The sequence below is a fragment of the Athene noctua genome, chromosome Z, assembly GCF_965140245.1.
Source record: "Athene noctua chromosome Z, bAthNoc1.hap1.1, whole genome shotgun sequence".
In the NCBI taxonomy this organism is placed as follows: Eukaryota; Metazoa; Chordata; class Aves; order Strigiformes; family Strigidae; genus Athene; species Athene noctua.
The window spans coordinates 48,676,582-48,700,968 of NC_134077.1; the positions used below are offsets into that span (position 1 = coordinate 48,676,582).

The window sequence follows — 24,387 nt, forward strand, 5'->3', positions numbered from 1 at the left end:
GAAGAGACAGTTTCGGAGAATTCTGCCCTGGAGGGCACAAGTTCTGCATGCTGAGAGTGGCTGAGTGGAAGAACTCTTCTCAACCCTTGAGTATTCTGTAATCGGGAAGAGCCTAGCCTTTCAGGCTCACAGGAGCATCCACCAGTCCTTTGGGTTTGTTCTCAGGGCTTCAGCTCAACACGGTGCTTAACGCCACAGTGAGCTGGAGTAGCATGCCAGCTATCAGTCAGCAAATGAGGAGATGAGGAATTTCCCTGCCCTTTCCGTGTATGTCTTCTGTACACGAGTGTAACAACAGCGTGGAAGTTAACCCTCCTTGAGAACAAGAATTTGATACATTAAATCTGGATTTTTGTCAGAAAGAGATTGTGAGGAAGCTGTAATATGCGTGTCAATTTCAGGAGTGGCAAATCAGAATATTGGGTAACTGGCACAGCAAGAGAAGCCCTCTGCAATGTATCCATTTACAGGTCTGTCAGGTTATAATATATTAGACTTCAAAATGCTCTGAGTACTTGCTTTCTCAATTTATCATAACCCTGAGCAGCTAGCATTGGGGGACGGTGCATTTCAGAGCAACTTGGAACCTTCTTCCTCATGAGAAAAAACAAGTTTTAATGAGAAATAAGCTGTACAGTGTAAGATTTACCACACTAAAATTGTCAGTTGTTACATGCTTAACAGGGGTTAATCATGTTTTAGTTCCAATTTTGTTACATACTGAATCGTTTAGAAAAGGATTGTGTAGCAGAGAACAGTATTTTCTAACCAAGCTTTTCTACGTTAGTCCAGCTCTTGCTATTTAAAGTTGACTGAACTTTCAGTAACCAGAAGAATTGAGAAAATGATGTGAATCTATCTAATTATGAGGTGAGAATTTCCTTAGAGACTTTTAAAGTTATTTTCATTCTTGGATTTCACACTATTAGTTGATAATTCCCATCTTTTATTGCAGCTTCTTGACACATCCATGGGATTTAGATGGTCATCTAGAAAAAAATCTAAGATGTCATATTAGCACTGTACTAAGACCTTTTTCTGAAGTGTCTGACAAAATAAAAGTTGTGTAGAAGGATTTCGTGGGGGTTTTTTGTTGGCTTTTTGTTTGATTTGTTTTTTCATTAGGTTTCTTCTTATCCTCAAGGTGTTCTGTTTAATAAAATTTTTTCCCTCTGTATGGTCCTAGTGATAGGAAAAGCTAGCAAAGCATTTTTCCCTCCCTTCCTATTCTGATCTTTAGGCAAGCAATGCCTCAAACAGGCATATAATTAAACATTACCAGTAGTTTTTTCAAAGCTAGGAGAGACAAGTACTTTTGCTGGGGTTTTGCTATTTAAATGGTGTTACTACAGCATGCATTTCTTTCTTGAAGAGTCTCTGTTACTTTCTTAAAAGGTAAGAAGTGGGAAAGCTTCCCAGAGGCTTTGGATTTAGTATGGGAAAGGTGCTACTCTATTTCTGTATGTGTGCGTTGTAGCCAACAGCCCTGGAAAGTACCTGGATAGTAGTTGCTGCACAGTACAGTAACTTGGCATGTATGTAGTAAATGAGGGACTTCATTCCTTATGTGCTTGGCATGTAGAGAACTGGTGAAGGCAGTAGCTAAGTGCCACTGCTCTGCCACAGAATGTGCGTGTATGTACACATATTTGTATATATATATAGTTTATGTATCCCATGGAGTCTCCAAACCACTTCATACGGTGAGGAATGGCATACAAATAACAATGCATAGTTAAGCACACAATTCTATGAATGAAGATGTGGTTGTATATAGAATTATTAAGGAGTATGCGTGTAAAAATTTCTGTATACTCATTATCTCCCTTTGTCTGTAAGTAAAGTTTATGATAGATGGCAAGATAAATGGCCAGGGTGAAGTCTCAAAGGAATTTTTATTGCAGTCTTACAGAAAGAAACTGGGTTAGAGATTGACCAGTAAACATTATTTTAGCAAAAGAATGGTTGGAATCTGGAGTCTCAGTTGTTCCACATGAGGAATTCTAGAGGTTTAAGAAAACAGTTTCAAACTTTTCAAAGGAGGAGATTACTTGTAGTCAACTGTATAGGAAGCAGGAGGGTAGAGTGAGTGGAAGGAAAATATCTTGAGCAAGTTCAGCCATGTTGCAAATTTTCCATATTCAGAAATTTGTTTCCTTAACATTTAGAAAGCATGCCTTTCCTTGACCAGTGCAACAGGGTTGGGTTAAATACTGTTTAAACCTCGCACTGTGAATGGACCTGAGCAACTTTTCCATTGAGAAATACGAAGTGTCAATAGGCACAATTCTCTTAAGAGGTTTTAAGGGGTGTATGGGCAATTGTCACTTTCTAAAATGACATTGGAAAGTTAGAAACAGATCGAACAGCGACAGCTGCCAAAAGATTGGATGCTAGCTCTTGGTATCGCTTCTTCTAACAAAAGCTGGAGTGTAAGCATCATGGATTTCTGGTGTATGCTCTTTTTGGTAGTCACTGTGTGACATGTTTGCTAGTGTCTCTTTGGTCTGTGGTTCAAGATACTACCAAGAAATCGCTGGTGTGCATGGCTCTCTGGGAATACGAGATTCTGTATATTCTTTCTTTTTGATCCAATGTACTTCTGTTTTCAGGTTCCCATAACACTAGGGACCAAAGAAGCATACGTAACATTTCTGTGGTGCTGGGACCAACCTTCTGAAAGAAGACTCTGAAATAACTTTTTGCCTTCAAGTTGGCCTGGGACTGACTTGTCTTTGCAGAAGAGCTCAACAGAGAAAAGATTTTCACATTGGAATCATTATATAAACCTATTTAAAGAACTTGTTACCTGAAGACAGATTTACGGAGGCTGAGTCCTGCTTTTCATCTGTGTTCTCACTTCAGACTGTAAACAATGAGTGAGTTTTGGTTGTGTTTCAACTGCTGTATTGCAGAACAGCCTCAGCCTGTAAGTATGAATATTGGTACTGCTTTGGTTTTCTATATTTAACTAGATTATTCACATTTTCTGGTTTTCTTATGGCTTTTTAAATTAGTGCTGTTTGGCAAGCTCAGTGTGAGTTAAGGTTTAGGGGGGACAAAAAGTGTATTGTCACACAGATATTTTCCTGTCCTTAAATCAAATCTATCCAAAGTCTCTGGGAAGAGTTTGAGTTGAAGAGGAGGGGAAAGAAAGGCTGAGGACCTAAACTGTCATTCTAGAAGTAATTTTTGATTGGAGATCTGTAAATACCTTGACTTCTGTATGGGTTAGGGCCTGCCTTTGGGTGCGACTGGACAATGATGAGAGAAGAAAATTATTCTGTTAAAAAATCCGAAGTGAAATCCAATTCTCCTCCACCTTAATTTAATTAAGGATTTCAGCCTTAACTGTTTTGTAAATTTTTAGATTAACCTTAGAGTGAAGGGATTCACTCGTACTGCAAATGCTCTTTTTTTTTTTTTTTTTTTAAATAGAATTTGGAATGGCTGTTGTGTGAAAAAGTACATAGCAAACAGTTGGATAAAAGAACATTTTAAAGCATATGTAAGGAAGAAAGAAAGTACAGAAATATTCTTGGGTTTCTTATACTGTATATGAAAGTACAGAAATATTCTCGGGTTTCGTATACTATAAAGTACCTTTAGAATGTGTTCCTGAGGCCAGTGCTGTTGGGATGAAATCTGCCTGCATAAGGTGGAATTAACCAGGAACATGGTTAGCACAGTGAGAAAAATCATTGTGTGGTATGGCATGCAGATCAAGCTAATTGAATGTATAGAGAGGACCGTCATCTTGCATATACGGGGAAAAGAAGCCAGTTACTACTAAAGGATATGCTGGAGTTAGTGACCAAGAAAATACCAGACTGAATAGAGCAAACATATTAATATGCTGTGATGTTAATATTTGGCATTAGGGAAGCCAAAAGGTTAAAAAAAATAATCTAATGTTAGGTGTTGCCATTGCACAAAGCCTGAATGCCAGACTGATCCTTGCATGGCAATGCAAATAGTGTGACCATTAACATTTCTAACAAATGAGTGTAATTTATCTTAGTCATGTAGAGCTGTGGGAGATGAACTCTGAGACGCCAACATGGGAAGCTGCAATTCTCTCCTGTTACTCGAATACCATGCAGTCCTTCAAAATGCTAACTGTGTCCATATATAGCCAAAGTTAATTGCCTAGTTTTTGGAATATATAGTTCAATTAAAAATGAGGCATGACTTTTTCTATCCTTGAGATAGAAAATGGCATGATCTCTTTTTTTACATGAATCCTGAGCCTCAGTCCTTATAAAATCTTGACTCAGGCTTTGTGATGCAGTTAAGTTACTGCCCAAGAAATACATAATATGTTAATACAGCATGTAGTGATCTGTGGGTCCTGACTTATGGAAGGGTAGAGACCGTATTTAAGAAGTGGAGAAAAGGGAAACAACCCACTTTTGTATGTTTGCTGATCTGGTGGTGTGCATTTGCTTAGAAAATTAAAACCATCCTCATGTTTAAGATACAAATAGCACATTGCTGAGCATTGACCCAGTTCCTGAAACCTTCCTTTCAAATGTTGTAAGAGCCTTTCCTGTTATGAAGTGCCAGAATTCTTCATGACACATCTCAGAAAAGAGTTGTGGGCCCTCCTTGGCATGCTTGACATTAAGTGCTTAGCTGTCCTTCCCCTGCAGTTACTCAGCTCATTTTGCTGTGTTGTGTTGTACAGCCATTGTTTAGCCATGCACTGTTGCAGTAAAGGGAGTATTTAATGAGATACATACACATCTGAGTAAGTGCGGGAATGTTTTTCCTCTGATATGTAGCAAAGCATGTACTGTCAGTGAGAGCAAACTGATAAATCAGACAAGCGGTAAGGAAGCACTTTTTCCTGTCATTGCAGGTGTTGTGTAGTTGCATGTTTGGGAGACATATGTGCTGAAAAAACATGCCAGTTTTTAGCCCCAAAATACCAGTACTTATTGCCTGGTTGTATCAAAAGATAGGTGAAACATGCAAACTTGTGTAAAAGCTACTTGTCTGTCCTCTATTATTCATTCTGTCAATTGAGTCTAGTTTTGCAGGAGAAATGCCTTATCTGCCTGGTTTCATCTCTTCCACATGCCTGCTTTCATTTTACCTCCTGCATCCTGACTACTTCGTGGCCTAACAGTGTCCCAGCCATCACTTTCATGTTCAGTCATTACAAGTTCAGCATGCTCCTTCTGTGGAAGGACTAATGTGGTCTTGTAGCCATGCTGACAACCACCAGCCTCTCAGAATAAAGACCTTAAAAGCAGGAAATTAATTTGCTACTGGTTCCTGATCAATGCTTAAAGTGTTCCTTTTGGTTTTAAAGTTACATTCTCTGAAATGTGATTTTTTTTTTTTTTTTTTTTTTTCTCTCCTCATTTTCTTTGTCAGGTCTGATAACTGGGACACCTTTAATGTCATGGATAGTGATGTAAATTTTAAGCCTGTTCACTGGAGAAGAAAAACCTGGAACTTTCAGTAGTCACATGTTTCTGTGATATTTATAGCTTCCACTGAGCTCCTCTCTTGAAACTAGATAGAGGAACTATCTCTGTTGCTTTCTCCTGGCAAAATTCTAGCATATTAGGAGTCTTCGGTATGGCACCTCTATTCTTCACAGCTGTAGTACTCTTCAAATGGAAAACATGTACATGCACCGAGTCCAGTCAATTTTATAGAAGACTATTATTCAGAATGTACAGAAAGGCATTTTCTAGGTTATTGCCAATGCTCTGTATGCCTACCAGACTTGTATACTGGTGCTTTCCAGTACATTTTCATGGCTTCAAACCATGTATTTTTAGATAAGATTTGCAAACTTTATGGCAATAAGGACACATTACTTACCTAATTTCACTACCATCACCTCCCTAGAGCATACCCCAGAGCAGAACAGTAACAATTTTGAAGTAATATTAGCGTACTTTAAGAGGTTCCTTAATTAAAAGACAGTGTTCAAGTGCTACCATCATCTTTTATTGAAATGTATCACAGCACAGCTTTTTGTCTTTTGTTGGTGCTAAATGGATGCACCCTGTAACTGTGAAATGAAACACAGAGATCTTGGAAAACGGTGTTCTACTCTCTCTCCTAATGTTACTTTGGTTGCTAAATATTTCACTTGGTGTTTCCAAGACTGCAGTACTCAGAAGATCATGGTAGGGGAATGTTTGAACATTATGCTTCTCTGAAATAGGGTGATAAATGAAGACATTGAGTATGCAAAAAACAGAGCTAAATAGTGATATAATTGAAAGAAGTATGTTCCTGGTGGTGTCTTAGATCTTGCTTCTTAATAGCCTGAGGTCTTTATCATAGCAGAATGCAAACAAAAGCCGAGGGAAGGTATGCTCCTATCAACTTCTAGTTTTCTCATCTGATTTGGATTGATAATACATTTCACCACAATGTAGACTTCAGGCAACTAGTTGCTTTCATACCTGTTTTCATGGTATCAAGGAGGTGATATTAATCTCCTAATATTTATGTTCAGGTTTTCTTGGTTGTTTAAATAGTCTGAATTCAATCTCTTATGATCTGACCCAAACCTTTTTTTATTTTGAGAAGAGTAGCACTTCCTGTGATTGCACCAGGTTTCTTAATACCTCCCACTGATACTTGGTACAGGTTCTGTATGCTGATCTTGTACTTCCCGGTGACAAGGTGAGTCTTTCTTCCCATGTTTCCTATGTGCTATCGTCCCATCCACTGCTAGGTTTCAGTAAACTCTGCCAAATCCCCACTACTGGATGCATTGCTTGGTAACAAGAAATTTAGAGAGACCTTTTATTTTGCATGTATTCAGAGAACGCATCCATAGTTTCTTTCTTAGGCTGAGCTCGTCACCTACACCAGGAATCTGTTATTTTCCTCTGATTTTTTTTTTTTTTGTGTGTGTGTTCTGTCTATTTTTAACCTGCAAAGTTAATTTTTGGTCTGAGAAGCCTTTGGTCATGATCTGGTGTATTCTCACCTGGTTTGGGCCACCAGACCAGTACAGCCGAGCTCTTCAGTTTCCTTTGAGCTTGCAGTAAGATTACTGCATTGCAATAAAAGCATAAATTGTGGTCTCCTTGCTCTGAGCTTCCTTCTCTAGTTACTACTTTCTGTTTTGTTGCTTGTCTTTTGTTTAGATGATTTCCATTTTGTGTTTTGTCAAAAGGCTATCACGGTTTTGCTGCATGCTATGCCATAAATGTTTAAAGTTGTTTAGAAAGTAAATTTTCCTTTGTATCTTTTTGGACGTATGAAAGAGGATTGACAGATCTATATTGAGAGTGGGGAGGCTGGTCTTAAAATACAGGCAGAAAAAGCCCTGCACATACTGCTACATGTATTTATCAACTGAACTGAATACTGAATGCTACAGAAGACATAAACGACTTAAGAGAATGAACCACTGATGGGTATTGTCAGCTCTAGCTTTTTTTCTAGAAAAGTAGCCACAGATATAGCTAAGGCTTCATCTACCACTGCAACTCCTGAAAACTTGACCACAGTAAAGACAGTGTAGCATTCGGTATGCAGAATAAATCACCCTCAGTAGGCACGCACTGTACATCAGGTGTGTGCTACTGAACAATTACTGGGCCAGGCTCCCTCTTCAGTACAGCAGGGCAGTACAAGCACAGCTTCTGGCTTGAAATGACTGAAACTCTGGCTCTCTTATTCGTTAAATTTGATCAGCTTACCACATTCAGTAAGCCTATGAAAGACTCAAATATAAAAGGTGATAACTCTAGAGAGCCCTCAGATTTCAGAGTTGTCATACTGAGTTACATATTGAGCTGCCAGATCAGATGTTTCAAATTCTTTCTTTTTCCTATTCAGCATTGTTGTAGAAGTAGCCTGAGGGAACACCTTATCAAAAGGAGCAGAGTTAAATAAGCAGCAAAATGCTTGACTGTTATTTCTCAAATCTGATCTGTTTGTGCTTTTAGCCTGATAGAGCTACTTTAGATTTTTCTTTTACCTTTAAAATAGCCCCCATGTCTTAAAATATCTGTTGTGATGTTCAAGTGTTAAAATGTTTAAAAAAAAAACTAAAAAGGCAGTGTTTTGTGTTTATGTATAAATACCTGAATGAAAATTAACGGAATATTTTGCAATCCTTTATTATGGTTGTGAAATTGTTAGGAGCTCTTAGCTGTATCAGTGCTATTTATTTAATACAATACTAGTTGATGGGATGGAAAATAGGTCTTTGTGGGAGGTGGAAACAAGAATTATGCCAGCTTTTTGTTGATGAGAGTGTGTCTTGCCATTACCAATATATCTGAAGAGGGACGTAATATGCTTTTAGTATCTACAGGCTCTTCAACAGAATTCAGGCTTTCTGCTTAAACATGGGGAGGAAGTAGACCGTACTCTTTGTTGATCTGGACACCAATGCTGGAGACCTTAAATAGCTCGTTTCTTTTAAATCTCCACATTTTTCAGTGGGAAGATGTCTTCAAGAACAAAACCTGGTATGAGTCACTGACAAAAGGAGCTGACTCAAGAAATAGTTGATGCTCCCTAGCAAAAATTGATAGTTTTGCAAGCACCCTTGGAGACTGCTGAAGCATTTCTGAAATTACGAAATCCAATGCAATTTTTGTACTACTTTTTTTTTTTTTTTTCCCTTAATGGAAGGTAAAAAGCCCTGATATTTTTGGTCTGCCTTAATTTTAATGTATGGCAGTTCAGCTGTTTTTGCCCTGTTCTGTTTTTCATGTCAGAGCAGGGGAGATGGGCAAGCATGTAGGTTTAGGGGCATTTCTACTTGCCAGCAGGTAGAGGCAGAGGTAACTTGGACATAGTCTGTGTGCTTTCACTGACTCCATATGGAAGTGTTAGTGAATAGGGAAGTCAGTCATTGCCCTGAGGCTAAGAGTTCAGCCTTTTACATCTGTTTTTGATATGAAAGGGAATATTGAAAGTAGAAGCTTCCTCTGCTGTTACCTTACAGTATTTTTATTGTAACTTTTCTGTAATGGATCTGAGATATTATGTTGAAGTTAATTCTTAAATATGCGAGACTCAAAACATGCATTTTTAAATGGTTATTTTAAAGGTATCTGCCCAAATTTACATTTTTAATACCCAGCATTTACATTTCACAGTTATGAAAGTTTTCCTTTTTCATACTGTTCCTCAAACATTTGGCCTTGCAGTTCCTGTCATGACTCTTTCTTATGCGTGAGACATACATGGTATTCAAGTTCACATTGAATTATAGCTATTCTTCATGTATTCTCAGAGATCCTGAAATTATAAGGTACCCAGTAAACGATAGATGTAATCCCTTGCAATGATTTTCTCACTTTCATCTTCAGAGTGACTTAGCTGGTCACTTTAGAATGCTGACTTCTATAATATTGTGCCATGGAGTTAGGAGAATAGAGGAGTGGAGGTTGGTCCAAAAAACTGAACCTATGAACCATGCTCTGATGCAGATTCAGCAAAGTAATGCCTCTCTAAGCCCATTGGGTTTGTTTTTCAAATAATTTCCACAGGGTTTTTAGCAACTTGGGTGTACCCTCAAGAAAGCTATAGTTTACTGTAGCTGAGGAAAGATACCATCTCTTTGTGTTTTCTCCCTTAAATAAATGTATGGCAGTGATTTGTTGACATGTCATTCTCTGAGAGTGACCCAACATCAAAAGGGAGAGGCTTGCATGGAATTTTTTAAAATAGTTTTAAGCTGCATTATCTCTCCTTTTGCAACTGTAAATTCAGCTCATTCAGTCTCAGAAAATAGTGTGGGTTTATAATATACTGTTTTCAACAGGCATGGAGTCTTCATAATTGTTTGTTTCTCTTGTTTGTGGTGTGATTGGTTTTCAGTGCAAATGTAACTACCCTTTGTGTTCTGCTGGATGGTTTATCATAAGGACCACCTAGTTCATAGTTTATATGTTTTGGCACTGGAATGCTCTCAAACCAGAACATCTGAATTTTTCCCTACCTTTGGCAGGCCTGTGTTATGGCTTAGGTGTTTCTAACCTACACAAATGGTTTAAAGTTGGTTGCCTTATCTCTGGAGATGGAGAAATAAACTGGGACTAAGTCATGATTTGTCTTCTAAGTTTGCCTAGACCAGCACTTCTTTGCTGGCATAGCATGGCATTTCATGCTCTACTGCTCTAGCATGGTGGTATTGGCCAGCTGGAGCTCTCCACCTCTGGAGCAGAGGTGCAGAGTTCATCTCACCACGGTGCACAGGAGGAAATACTGCTGCTTATCAGAGGCTGCTTTCGCTCTGGAGGGGATGTGGTACAGTACAGAACTTTGTAGTTTCACTTTGTTAAAAGAAGTTGTGACCTTTTAAATTCTTCTACTTACTTAAAAACCAAAAGCATTTCTGATGGGTAGTGAGTGTGGTGGCAGCTGAGTACAGGGAATGCTCTGGAAGTTTGTAGCAGTCTCTTATTCTGATCTCAGACTGCTTTAAGCACAGGCTCAAGTCTTGTCTCCACTGAAACCCCCAAGTTATGCCATTGATGTTGAGATCAGTTTTCTTGCAGCTCAAGCCTGACTCATTTGCGAGGTCAGCATTGCTATCCTTGTTCTATAGCTGGAGGACAATTACTTGGGGAGCTCTATGTTAGACCATTGGTGGCTTCAGAGCCTCTGACCTGAAATGAGGAAAGAGCAAAAAATTGTTTGGGGCATGTGGGATGATGTGGTGGGTAAAGAAATGTGAATCAGATTTGAATGAAATGGAGGAAGAGACTTCAACAGGATTGATAAGTAGATGTTAATTGGGGATTATGCCAAAATAATAAAACATTAGAGGTGATGTCACATCAGGGTTTTCAAACTGTTTATGCTACAGTTGCATAAACTGTAGTTATTATTCTTTATCTCATTGTGTATATTTGCATAAAATTTGCCTCTTGGGGTGCTTTATCAGTTTTATGAACTGAAAAACTGATGCTATCGGGAATTATCTAAAGAAAGCACACTTGGCTCTGTTCAACTGAGAACTAAAGTTTTGTGTCAAGGGAGTATATTATTTGTGAAAGAATACTACGACTCATCAAGCTCCTCTAAACATAGGGGGCTTCCAAGCCAAATGCACTCCAGGTAGATTTCTTGAAAGACTTCAGTAAAATTCATACAGGACAGCATGTTATTTAACTCTGTTTGGAACAAATATTACTTTAAATACAGCTTGCTGTATCCAGTTACTTAAAAAAAACATTTAATTCCTAGGCTCTAGGATGATGATTAAATAGTAGATTACTGTTAAAATGGGGCAGTAAATCCTGCTAGGTACATACTCCAAACTGATCTGTAAGGATATGCAAATGTACACACGTATGTGTGTGAGTGTGTGTGTTCATGTAACATACTGGATTACTTGTGTTTGTGGTAGCAGCTTGGCATTGCTGAACTTGTAAAGAGAAGAAGAAATGCCAACACAAGAATAGGCATGCTGATCTATAGAATAGCAGGCATGAAAGCCTGCAGGACCTTGTGTTCTACATGGAAAAGTATCAAATGCATATTCTCTTTTTTTAGCATCCAAATTAAGCTTTGAAAATTAAATGTCTCTTCAATTTGTAATGCAGAGAAAGGAAGACTTACGGGAGGAAAGAAAATAACTGCAGTGTGAGTCCTTCAGAGAATAAAGAAACAGGATTCTAGACATGAGAGAGAAGGATTAGGGCTACTTAATTATTGCTTTTAAAAACTATTATAAAACCTGTCAAAGGTTTCTAAGGCTATTATGCTACGTGGATATTATTTTTTCTGTAAGCTAACCGTGAAGCCAGTGCAAATTTGTAAAACACTATGCAACCAATTTTAGGCTGCTACCGGTAGTGAGTATGAGAGAGAAGAGGTGATTAAAGTGGTCATAGTAAAAGCAGTGTGGATTAAACTGACTGCTGGAAGACTAGGATATAGTCAGGATGTAAAGGATGTAATCAAGGACTCTTTGTATGGCCCCACACCTAAAGAAATCAAACAGAAGCATATATTTCAGGTCACTGAGATTCCGCTGCTTTTTTTGATTCCGGAATAAAATGACAATATTTCCATTATAAAAGGATTTCCATTATAAAAGGAGAGTAATGTTCCTACACTGAGAAGATAATCAAGAGGAAGTTTAACTATTTTAATACATACACAACTAGATTAAAATCTGGGAAGAAACTGACTGATGTGTGAAGATAGATATGTGTTAGCTTATTTAGTGGTTAAAGAACTGAAGGTTATGGGGTTTTCTGCAAGCTGCAACACTTAGTGTTTTTCTGCATAGCAAAGCCATACAAACTGTAGTTCCTGGTTTCTCTGATTTGTGAGGTAGGTTTTGGATGGGGGGGTTGGATTTTGGTGTTTTGGTTTTTGTGGGGTTTTTTGTATGTAGGGAATAATCGGCTGAATTACAACTGCCAGAATATTTTTTTGAGTGGTTGCCTGGGATCATACTAATGTCTTGAGATCCTCTGAGGAAAGGCACTACCAATTAATAAAAAAAACAAACTCTTGGATGTTTAGTAGTAGGTTTTTATGGGTCATGTGTGTAAACATCATGATTTTTTTTGAAGGCAGCACAGCTTCAATGTTAAGGAAAAAATTGTTCTAGCTAGATTTTAGAACAGATTTTAATTTTAGATTAGATATAGATTATTTTTTTAGATTTGACTACTTACTTGATGTTCATTATAAACTGCTTTTCCATATCTAAAGAGATTATAATACAGAAGGAGTTTTCTGAAGTGTACAATGTTCATGTGAAATAACTGCTTTGTAACATCTGCTATAGTATATTGCAAATGCAAGGGCATCTTGATTGTCCTCTGAAGACAGTAAAATTAGTCTCCTTATATGCTGCTGGTAGCATACTTCATGTCAACAGGATGACATTCTGCAGTGTCTTTGTCTCTTGCTCACTGTCTCTGAACTTGACACCAGTGTAAACACTAGTTTCTGTTTAGTCAGGGTGAACAGAAGAGCTTACTTCAGTTTGATCTATATATAAGAGGAAAAGTGATCAGGTACTCTACCTTACATTACATAATAACTTATGTAATTCAGTGTTCTAGAATTAGTCAGCTTGTATTATTACCCAGTGAAAAGGAGAGAAAAATGGTAAAGGGAATGAGAGGCTTTTATTTGGTTTTGATGTCCTTGTATTTTTTATCTGAAAAGACAGACAAAACTTTCCCTTTGAGACAGGCTCTGAAAAAAACCTCAAAAACCTGTTTTACCATATAGTTGTTTGTTGGTCAAAAAAATGTACATCACGTGATCAACTCTTATAAGGAACCACTTTTGAAAATAAATAAAGCTTCCAGTTACCAGGTCTACTAACTCACTCTGGGTTCAGAGAGTCAAGCTGGATCCTTTTCCCACGCTGGTACAGTAAATTTTCTGCAAGTAATCCCTTTGCTTCATCTCACTGGAATTTAGTAAATAATTTGGTTGTGCCCAAGAAGGAATAGAATTCAATTTATGCTCTTAGCAGTGTTAGCTCTGTGCAGGCATTGCAGGGGTGAGTATCACTGACAATTTATTTTTTATGACCAAACATAGCAGACGGTTATGTTTGCAGTGCGTAAGACAAGAAATGCTGCAGGAGGCACTAACTGTGGTATGGTTCATGCTGTTACTCTTCCCCAGACAGACAGCCACACCTACACTTTACATTGTGTTTTATGCAAGTTTACTTGCTTTAGAGAAAAACTAACTATACAATCTCAGAACACAGAAGAGTGGTCTGAAGGTGAAGCCTACAAGGAAACAACTGGGAAGAGCAGAAATGTTTGGGTGTTGGTAAAGGGTACCTGACATTCAGACTATGAAACAAGTTGTGGTGGTGGCAGTGTTTTAGCTTAGTTACTGTTTTGGGGTTTTTTCTTTCATTTAGGAACAGCAAATATTTTTCTACCAACAACTATTCAATTCTGTGTTCATAGCTGTAGTTGTTGGAAAGACTGGAGTTGTGTATGTGTCTTTTAACGTATCATATGGTTCAATTTGCTGAAGAGCAAAAGGAAAAATACTTACTATAAATAACCTACAGTTAATGTTATGCACCCAGTTCAGAAACTCCTAACCTGCAGCTCTTTAGAAAATCCTTTTTTGTTCTGTATGTTCATTGATTTTTCTCCTCTTCATTCTGACTTTTTTTTTTTTTTTTTTTTTTAACTGCCAGTGACTGTAAATCTGTAGCAAACATGATAGTGGCTGTATCTTGTTTGGGATAGAAGCTGACTACACTTGTGGAACTGGGAAGCAGTTGCCCTGAAGTTGCCAATAATGCAGGAACCTGGAGGAGTTGAAGAGATCTCCATGGTGCTCAGTGTTGCAATACCAAAGTTTCCCCTGTTTTGCTGACTGTTGAAGAACCATGCTTTCCTATTCTTCCTATCTTAAGAAGCTCCTAAAAATGGGCTTATTCTGGCAGGACCAGTAGAACTGACATACTAAGAAAGTCACTACATTTCCTGGATTTCTACAATTTTAGAATTGCTGTCACTAGCCTGACTGAAGGAATGGTGTCAAAAAATATGCAGGTTGGAGACCAAATAATAGAAATTCTGCTCTCACAGTAATACATTTATCATAGATAACTTAGTGCAGAAGGACCTGCAAGATAAGAAGGGGTAGGCTTGCCACAGTGATGGATTTTTTTGGTTCTTTTCTGAACATTATGAGCAGCCAACACTGCTTTTAAAAGTGATTGTGTGATGTATTGTTGACCCTATTAATGAGTCTGGCAGTAAGTTCTGAATAATGAAAGTACCTGAGACTTTGTCCTCTACAAAATTTGTGTGTCATCTTAGTGAGGCTAGTGGAAGAGTAAGGAGCTATTGCTACTGCCTCTGAATACTTCTTTTCAACAAGGCTGCATTAGAGGAGTAGAATTTGACAAATAAATTAGGAATATGGGGTGCTTTCTGACTTGATGAAATTTAAATAGTTAATGATTGTTTACACTCAAGAACTGCAGAATTGTGGCATGCCTCAGCTAGGCTATGCAAAAATGCCTGTAGTGCTTGGAACTGGTGTTTTCCTTTTGATAGGAGATGGACAAGACAGCAAGGATGCCTTTGTTTTGCCAGGGAAAGCAGAACATGGCTTGAAGCAACTTCCTTTTTATGTTCCTTGTTGAACTGAAATAGGTAGGAGTACAGTGCTTGACTAGACGTTTTCCTTCACAGTGGCCATTTTTTCTTCACTGTCTGTCTTTTGAGCCTACAGATTTGCAGTGGCACACCATGTTGCTCGTCTTTTGCCCCCATGCTTCTGTTGGGGCTTGTTAATTAGCTCCTGAACAACTTCCCTTCCATCTTTTGTGTGTATTTGCCACACTTTGGGCACAGGCTTTTGTATTGCTGCTCTGTGTCAGATACTGTTCTGAATACATCTAAAGCTGAGCAGAAAGCTATTTTTAAGTCTCAATGCAGCTGTTGATTTGAACATTTCTTAAGAGTTGCTGGTAGAGTACTCTTCCAGAGGTGCTTCTAGCCGTGCTTCCTGTGGGCTTGGCATCTAACATTCCTAAAATATCTACTGGGCCACCCTTTGCAAAATTATCTTGGATGCTTGTTGCATTGCATTTTTTTGTTTTGTGTAGAATGCCATAATTTCCCTGTTCACTAGGGGGATCACCTTTCAAACATAGGACTATTTTTCATTTACCGGAAGAATATGGGAGATGGTTCTGGTTTCGTTTGTGTAGGTTATAACTACTTTTTGCATTGATATTTCAAGAGCGAGCAAAGACAGACTACATCATAATGTATTTTGCCATGTACTTGTTCCAGTGACTTACTAAAATGAACTGGATTAACAGATTTCCAAAAATATTTCAGTAGCAGTGCCCTTAAGGACACCTGAAGCTTTTGTTTGTGTTGTAGCTGGGGGGTAGGAAGGGGGTGTGGTGTGACATGCATTCGGCTGAGCAGGAGGGCCTGTGTGTTGTAATAATGACACATCCTCTAGAAGACTACAGCTCTTGTCATGCCAGATGACATTTCAAGTATTTCCTGTGTTCTTGTTGGAAAAGATCAGCAAGTGAAAGGAAAGGCAGCTCAGCATGATACAGTTCTGTATGTTCTTATCAGGAGTTTCGGATTTGGCTTTTTAAGAAGCTATTTGAAATTTCATTAAAGTTTGTATTGTGGTGTATCTTTACACCATTTGTTTAATCTGTATCTTTTAACATGATGATTTTGATCATTAGGGAGAATCTACTGAGTCTGTGTTACAGCAAAGTCAATTCCAGCCCACCCTACATTCTTCCTCTTCATCACTAGCTGAAGTTAGAGACTTGGAAAATAATCTCAGTGACAAGAGACCTCTGGATGCCATCCAGTGCAATATACCTACTCAAAGCAGAACTAACTAGACTGTTTTTTGCAGGGCCATGTCCAGTTGTGTTCTGGGGATCTCCAAGGATGGATGTTCAGATTCATAGGGTTCTTGTTCCAGTGTTTGATCCACCTACATAATAATTTTTATTTTTATTTTAAATTTAATCAGTATTTTCTTCATTGCAACTTCAGGTTTTGGCTTCTCATACTATAAGTGTATACCTCCAAGCCTGTCTGTCTTCTGTACACTCCTGTTAAATAGTGGAAGACCATTAAGACCACAAGCAGATGCCTCCGCTTTTCTTAAGGATAGACAAACCCACTCTCCTTCTATACCTTGTACAGCAGAGTTTTTGTCCCTTGCTTGTGTTACAGCTCTGCATTCACTCCAAGAGATGCACTGATAAGCTTTATTTCTAGCTGTGTAGCCTGATAATAAGCACTTATTCCAGGCAACAGCTAACATGTTGGAAGTGAAAGTTGGCAGCTGTAAGCAAAGGTATATGTTGTTGTGGTTTGAGCCCAGAGGGTAACTGAGCACCATGCAGCCACTCACTCACCCCTTCCCATTCAGGAATGGGAAGGAGAAAATAAAGCAAAGGGCTCAGGGATTGAGGTAAGGACAGAGAGAGATGACTCACCATTATGGTAATGATCAAAAGGCAGACTTCTTTGGGGAAGAAAAGGAACAGCCATTTAATTCAAACACTAACAGCAGCAACACGCTACAGCAACAGAGTAGGACGTATTAAGAAGTATTACCACGTCTTGAAAACATCTTCCGCCACCGCTCCCTTTTTCCCCCTGGCTCAGCTTTGTTCCCAGTTTCTCTACCTCCTCCTCCCCAGGGGTCGTGAAATGAAGGGTGCCGTCAGTCCTGCTGCTCCTTCCTCGGAGGGAGGACTCCTTGCACTCTTACAGCATGCAGTCTCTCTCATGAGAGACAGTCCTCCATGAACTTTCTCTGGTATGAGTCTTTCCCAGAGGCTGCAGCCCTTCCTGGGCTGCTCTGGCACAGGGCCCTCCCACATGCTGCAGTCCTCCCAGCCCTGAACTACAACAGCAGGGGTTTCTTCCCACAGAGTCCCATCCTTCTTTGTGTGCAGTCACCTGCTCTGGAGTGGGGCCCTTCATGGGCTACAGGTGGGCATCTGCTCCACCGGCGACCTTCATGGATGGCAGGGGCACAGCCTGCCCTCTCACCACGGGCTGCAGGGGGGTCTCTGCTCTGGCGTGCCCCCTCACCTTCCTCCTCTTCTCTTCCACCGCCCTCTGTGTTTGCATAGGGGTCCTTGTCACAACTCCCGCTCCTCCTCCCAGGCTCCCTTTCTTAAATATGTTATCACAGATGTGCAGCCACCATTGCTAGGCCCAGCCTTGTCAGAGGCAGGTCCAACTTGGAGCTTCTCATAGGGGGCCATCACTGTAGCCCCCTCCCCACTACCAAAAATTTCTGACACACACACAAACTCAATACATGTTAAAAGCCAAGTTCTGATTTTTGCTGTGATACCACAAGCCAGTATCACTGACTGCTTCCTTTCATCATGCCCTGCTGTCCTTAATGAATGACGTGTTACTCTACAATCAGACTTCACAGTCTGTCTAAAGACATTAAAGAAGTATGGTTTCTCTGGTATAAAATCAGTATTATTTTCTTAGATGATTGTTTTAGGTTTTAAACTATGTTAGAGGCATTAGTCACCAAAAGTAATGAAAATAAACTTACTGGAAAGAGAAGTTCATGGTATAATGTGACAGCCAGGTTACAAGTTGTAAATGTCATATTAAAATTGTGGTAATGTGTATTTTGAAAAGGACAATACTTACTAGCTATACCAAGGAATGGATTCTGATTTACTATGTGACTTAAAGTTGGTCTAAGTATCTGGAATGGAACAAGTTCCATTTAATGTGCGAGCTAAACACATTTTTTAAAAGACTTAGTGCCTTTCAGAGTCATTTGACCTCATCTGGCAAATTTTCCTGTTTATTTAGAAAACATGGGCTGCAGTTGCTGGTTTTGTCATGTGATGACTAACACCATCATAATGGAATATTGCGTAAACAAATCAAAAAGCATACACTTAAAAAGATTCAAGAAGGTGCTGAATTTGCTAAAAGCAAAGGAGCTGTTGTGGATATCAATATGCAGTCCAGTTTGAGTATTCATTTACAAAATGGTTTAATTTAATATGAAGTTGTACTTAAAATCAGACTGGAAGATTTGATAAAGTTAGCTTCTTTGCCATTTTAGATTATTTTTCTTTTACTTTTGTCTTTTTCTATCGAACTGCTAGTTTCTTTGCTTGGGATTTCAAAAAGCAATCAGATTTGGGGTTGGGGTTTTTTTTGCCACTTGAGTCAGTCAGTACATGCCAAGTGATTTTGCCCAAAGGCTAAATCCACAGTATATTTGATAATCAATTTAATAGATGCTAATTATAACAGCTTACTTTATTTAAAAACGTACCTCTTGTTAATCCTTTGTCTCAATTTCCTAACTCTCCATTAGCTACAGAAGTCAGGTAGCATCCTGGATTTTTGGAAAACTTGATGAAAGCTGGGTGTGCTGGAGGCCTGCTACTTAGCTCTGTTACTAATTAAGAGCTGGCATGAAAACCTCTGCTGGGTTTCTTCTGCTTCTGTTCTGGTGAAGCCACAGTTGGAAAGATCTATAAACAACCAAGACTCTTTAAGCAATCTGCTAGAAAGTGTCCGTGTAAGGGACTGAGAAAAACACGTTAGTAATGGTAGGAGCTTTGGTGTTTTGCAGTTGAAGATCACTAGTGAGAACATCGTTACACTGTGCTTAGATACCATGTTACTGCTTTAGAATAAACCTGTCACTGAAATATGGGAGTTTGGAGAGAATGGCTAGTATTTTAATTTACCTTGCATATTATCTTAGTTGTGCTTCTTTGTGTTTCTTTTGTATAGCAGACCTCTTGACAGAAGACATTTGAAACTTAAAGGTCTAGTTCTTCATCTTTGCTTCTTCAGAGAGTATGTGGTCTCCAGCAGTTCAATATTATAGTCAGTGTCACTTTTGGCTCAAAAATTTAATCAGATGTTAAAACTTTAAACATATGCTAGTGCTTCACTAGAATTTAAACATTACTGTGGATGGTGTCTCTTTAATGTCATCAACTTTTGTGTAGTCCTTGCGGATTGTATAAATGTTGGAATTGTCAGTGTAAGCTTATGGGTTTAAAAAGCTGGAAAAAAAGATCAGAGTACTGCAATATTCAAGGAAATGTTTAGGTGGTGTACAGTCTTTTTTTTCTTCAAAAATAGCGTACTGGCTATATGATGATACTATACATCCAGCCATTGGTTTTGCAGTACTTGTTTGCTACATAATGATACAGTTGCTAGAGTTGGGAAGGTATTAGCGTTCCAGCTTTGTATGTGTACATGCTCTTTGTTTTTTTAACATGAATTTCTGGGTTCCTAATTAAGGAGGAAAGTGTGGAGAAATGCATCTTAATGCACAAAAACAAATACAAAGGACACCCTTGCCCCTGCAGCTCCTTTGTATACGATTTGATAAAAGACACTTTTTATGACCTTTTTAGGTAATTTTGGTGGGTCAATAGTGGGAACTCAGACTACATCTTGTCTTGAGACAGGCAGCCATCCTGTGCACATCAGACTATTTTGGGAGCAGAACAGCATGTATGTGGGAGGACAGAAAGCCATCCTGCAGGGTGATCTCATACTTCCTATTCTGAGCAAGTACCTAGCTCTTCCTGTGTGTTAGTGGGTGGAGGATCAGCTGAGTGGCACAGCATAGGGGCTCCATTGCTGCTGGTGCTCTTTTTAGAGCAGAGATAAAAAGTAGGAGAGATCAAAGAAGAAAATAAAACGAAGGGTGTTTTCTCCTTCAGTTTCTCCTCTAACCATCCTGATCCCCCATCCTGAAATGGTTGACTATCTTGTCTTTGATAAAAACCTTTCTTTAGATTTCTATCATGGTTTTATCTTTGGCCTGCATAGCTTTTGAAGTTTCAGCTGATTTCTGGAATACAAAGCTATCAAACAGCTCTATTTCAACAGAGTTCTATCATTGAAAAGTTTAATAGATCACTTTGTCCTCAGGGAAAAGTTGTGAAACACCTATTTTGATTGGTGGCAAAGATCCCAGAAAGCAAATTAGCAGATTAAAAGAGCTTGCTTTTTGCATTGAGCCTGAAATTAACACTAGAATGAACGGTAACAGAAGTTCTCCAAAAATGGATTGATGTTTGAGAGTTATCTGTGAAAGAATGTTAAACACAATAGTTGTGAGCCTCCATATAAGGAGGATCCATATATAATCCATATAAGTCCAGTAGTTCCATTAAAAAAAAATAAAAAGCAAATCACATACTTACTGTCTTGATAGTGCATCCATACCATGTTGGATGTATGTGCAGACTAGCTCTTAATCATGAAAACAAGCACACTAGGCAGGTGCAGAGAAGAAGCAGGAGCATATTTCTTGTTTGCATGTATTCTGTCTACCGTAAGAACGGCAATTGTGGGGGCTCTACTAGGATTTATTTTGGTTTAGGAGAGCTTGGGATTTTGATTGTTTTAGTATGGAAAGATGTATTAACTAGTTCTCTTAGTGTGGCAAAGGATTAGATGGTGTGGGTAGAAGTTGTTATACTTAATCATGTTCAGGTTACCCTGCTGTTTACTTAAAAGCCAAGCTTGCAGAGAGCTATTGTAGAGAGTGAATTGCTTCTTACTGTATTTGATGCCATTTTAGTGACTGAGATAGAAGTGACTGAGCAGTCTGAAAAACTGTCATCTTTTGGAGACAAATTTAACAGCTGTGTAACTTTCTAGTGTTTATGAATTCACAGTCATCCTTCTGCTTTGAAAACAGCAAAATTTTTGGAGGTAGCAAATGTAAGTGGTCATTCTCTGACCACAGAAACTCATCCTGCAAAGCAGCTCTTTAAAACATCCAGATGGATCGTTTACTTCTCTGTTCATCGGGTAAAGTTTTGCATTAGAAAGTTAGCAAGTATATTTATTAAGTCTTGAACCAGTCTTCAGAGGGAAATAAGATGTTCTTTAGTTACATTCTTGCCAAGAGAGATAAGCCTGTTTGACTGTAATCATTTAAGAAAAGGGGAAAAGTATTTTTTGGCCTAGCTAGGTTACTGAGCCTGCAAGCCACTGCTAAGTATTACTGACTTGATGGAGGCAATCCTCACAGGTGAATGGGATGCACTGAAACCTCAAATGCTGCTGCAATAGCCCACTCTAACGTGGATTGTTGTGAATACCTTGATTTACACAATCTGCCCTTCTTTTAAAGAATTACTTTTAAAAAAAGAATAGTCTGAAATTGCAGAAGAGAATGATACAAGAGTGGAAAATGAATCTTGAGAAGTTGATGCTTTTACTGTGCATCAGATGAGGTGCCAAAGCATTGTTTTGGTTTTCCCTGATTATGTTATCAAGGTTGTTTTGAAGTTAAAATACAAAATATATTTCTCATCATTTTATTCTGAAATTGAGACTATAAAGCACAGCGATTATGCCTCAGTAAATGTCACTACTTAGATTTTCTGCATGTGAGTCTTTGTGGCAAGCTTACAAATTTTATATTGAAATAACAGAGAAACAAAAAAAAAGTCATGAAAAATAATACAGTCTTGTGGATTAAGGAGAAATGATGACAAATGTTAAGGAAAGTTCCTCTTCTACAGATAGTTAGAATGAAAGACAAACAGAACTGTGTCAAAAAAAGGAAGGTGCGTCACTTGCCATTTTGTATATGGATCAATTCATATTGATTTGGATCTGATTGGAAAGATGTTGCACAAGATTAGACTACATAGTTCAGAGCAGTATGCTATTTCCTTTCTAATTTAGTTTACTGTGCCCTACGTGTTTTGGAACACAGATAAATATGAAGCGGCAGAAAATGCCTTGAAATGCAATATATGATATTTATACGGGTATGTAATACATAAATACATTATGTACAATGTATTTTTACTGCATATAAAATAAGATAAAGCTATATATATGTATGGAAGCAGAGTCATGAAAAATTACACTTGTAACAAATGTTACAAAGTTAGGAGTAGGAGAGTTATCCTTGCTTGTGATAGCTTGATTATATTAATAAATAATAAAATGTTCTCAATAAAAACCCATCTGAATCTGTGTCAGTTTTAGAGAAGAATGATCAAAACAAAGATTACTACTGTGACTTAAATACCAAAACTTGTACTCTTAATGTGAGGTGCAAAGGTACAGTCTGTCCCTTCATTAATTTGTTGCTAGTGTAGATGTGCTCTGTTCCCCACAGTTCCCCACAGTAGGCTACATTGAGGGCAGCAGGTATTCTGTTGCCTGGTTTCTTACAGTTTACTTGGCTGAGATCCTAAGATATGAAGAGCCAGGACAACAGCTGGGTAAAGAGCCTTGCTGTGTGGGAAAAAGAGTTGGCAGTTTTTCTTGTGTGTGAAGTATAGATAAATTAAATGTTAGGTTGTAAAAGAAAGGTGCCGGATGTGGGAATTTCAATAAAGGAGCATTGTCTTTTAGAAACTCTACATGTTCACAATATGGCAATAACTTAGTCCAAATTTCTTCAGTTTCCACCATGTATCACTTTATACATAGCACATTCCTCATTCGCACCCATAAAACCACGTCCATTTGAGGGCTGACTGGGGCTGAGTTGGAGCCTTCTTCAGGTCACATCCACATAGGCTTTTGTATTGCAGGGTCCTTTGAATTGCTGTGTGTAATTTATAGTTCACTCAGACTTGGATTTTGGATACATACTTAGCAGTTACCTCAAAAAATTTGTGCAGATTTAGGAGAGCATTCTTTTCTGCCAGCTAAACAGAAGAGATTTCTTTGCTTTTGATCCTCAGCATATGGAGGTTGGTACTTGAGTTTGGGATACCTTTGTATGATATTGTTTGACATCACTTGTGACATCTACTGTTAGCAGCTTCCAGAAAAATTATTATCAGCCTGCTAAGACCTAAGTGACATCACTCAAATACTTTCTGATGTATTTGAGACCTTGATGTTACTCTGCATATCTTGTCTTTTTCTTTTTTTGAGAGGGCTTGTCATAAAGGGCAGAGAGGGATACATAACTATGCAAGGGAGAAAAATTTCCAGGACTTTCATTTATTTATATGTATATATACAGGCAGAAAACATCTATTTCAGAACTGTTGCCATCACTATGAAATGGCTTGAGCTAGAGAAGCACAGCTCAGTGTACAGAGGCTCTCAAATAAACAACCAACCATCAAAAATTAAAAATTTGTTGTTAACAGAGTTAACTATCTCTCTGTAAATTACATGTTCAAATGTCTGTTAGAGGAGAACAGAACAACTTCCTAGGGTTTAACAAGAACCCAAAGTGCAGAACAAAGAATTCCGAACGGTTTAATGCAGACTCAAAACGCAGAACAAATCACCACTCCCTAGTGTTTAAGGACAACCCAAAACACTCTATCACTCACCTGTCAAGTGAGGGCTCTCAATCTCAAGGACCTGCTCATGGCAGCGTCCTGACCCAAGGTCTCTCGAGAACCTGCTCAGGGCAGTGTCCTGACCGAAGGGGAGAGTCCTCAACCACAGCATGCTGCTTCAGGGGACAAGCTCCAAATGGCTCCCCCAGGGGACTCGATTTGTACCCAGGCCAAATCTGACCTGTAGTCAATAGCGGCTCCCATTGACCAAAGGTCCCAACTACTGCGAAGCCCTGAGAGCAAAGGCAGTCAGGAGCTGCTACACTACAGCAGCCAAGAAGCCCTATTTCCATTGTTCAGATGCACCTGCCACACCCAGACTCTGGACAAAGTTTGGAGATAGTAAAAAAAGATCACTTCTTACCTGCAAGCCAAAAATAAAAGGGAATAAAAAGGAAATTTTGCATGCCTCTGGACCCATCAGTGGCAGTTATTTGTTTGAAGAAACGGAGATTTGAATTTCTTGCAATAAGTAGCTCTTTGAACTACGAAAATGGCATTTCACAAAAATGCTCATGGCTTTGCTGAAGGATAGGTTGAATACATGTCATAATTAGTTTAGGTTTTTTTTTCAAAAT

The 24,387-nt window shown here is 38.6% G+C and overlaps 1 protein-coding gene across 2 annotated transcripts in view; it reads left to right on the plus strand.

The window, feature by feature from the left end:
• CDC42SE2 (CDC42 small effector 2) overlaps positions 1 to 24,387 on the plus strand; it is an 83,343-nt gene that overhangs the window by 47,321 nt on the left and 11,635 nt on the right. For both annotated transcript variants that reach the window (XM_074932570.1, XM_074932569.1), the window contains one exon: positions 2,613 to 2,929. In XM_074932570.1, coding sequence (XP_074788671.1) covers positions 2,876 to 2,929 — 54 coding nt within the window. In that variant the 5' untranslated portion in view covers positions 2,613 to 2,875. The remainder of the gene's footprint in view (positions 1 to 2,612; positions 2,930 to 24,387) is intronic.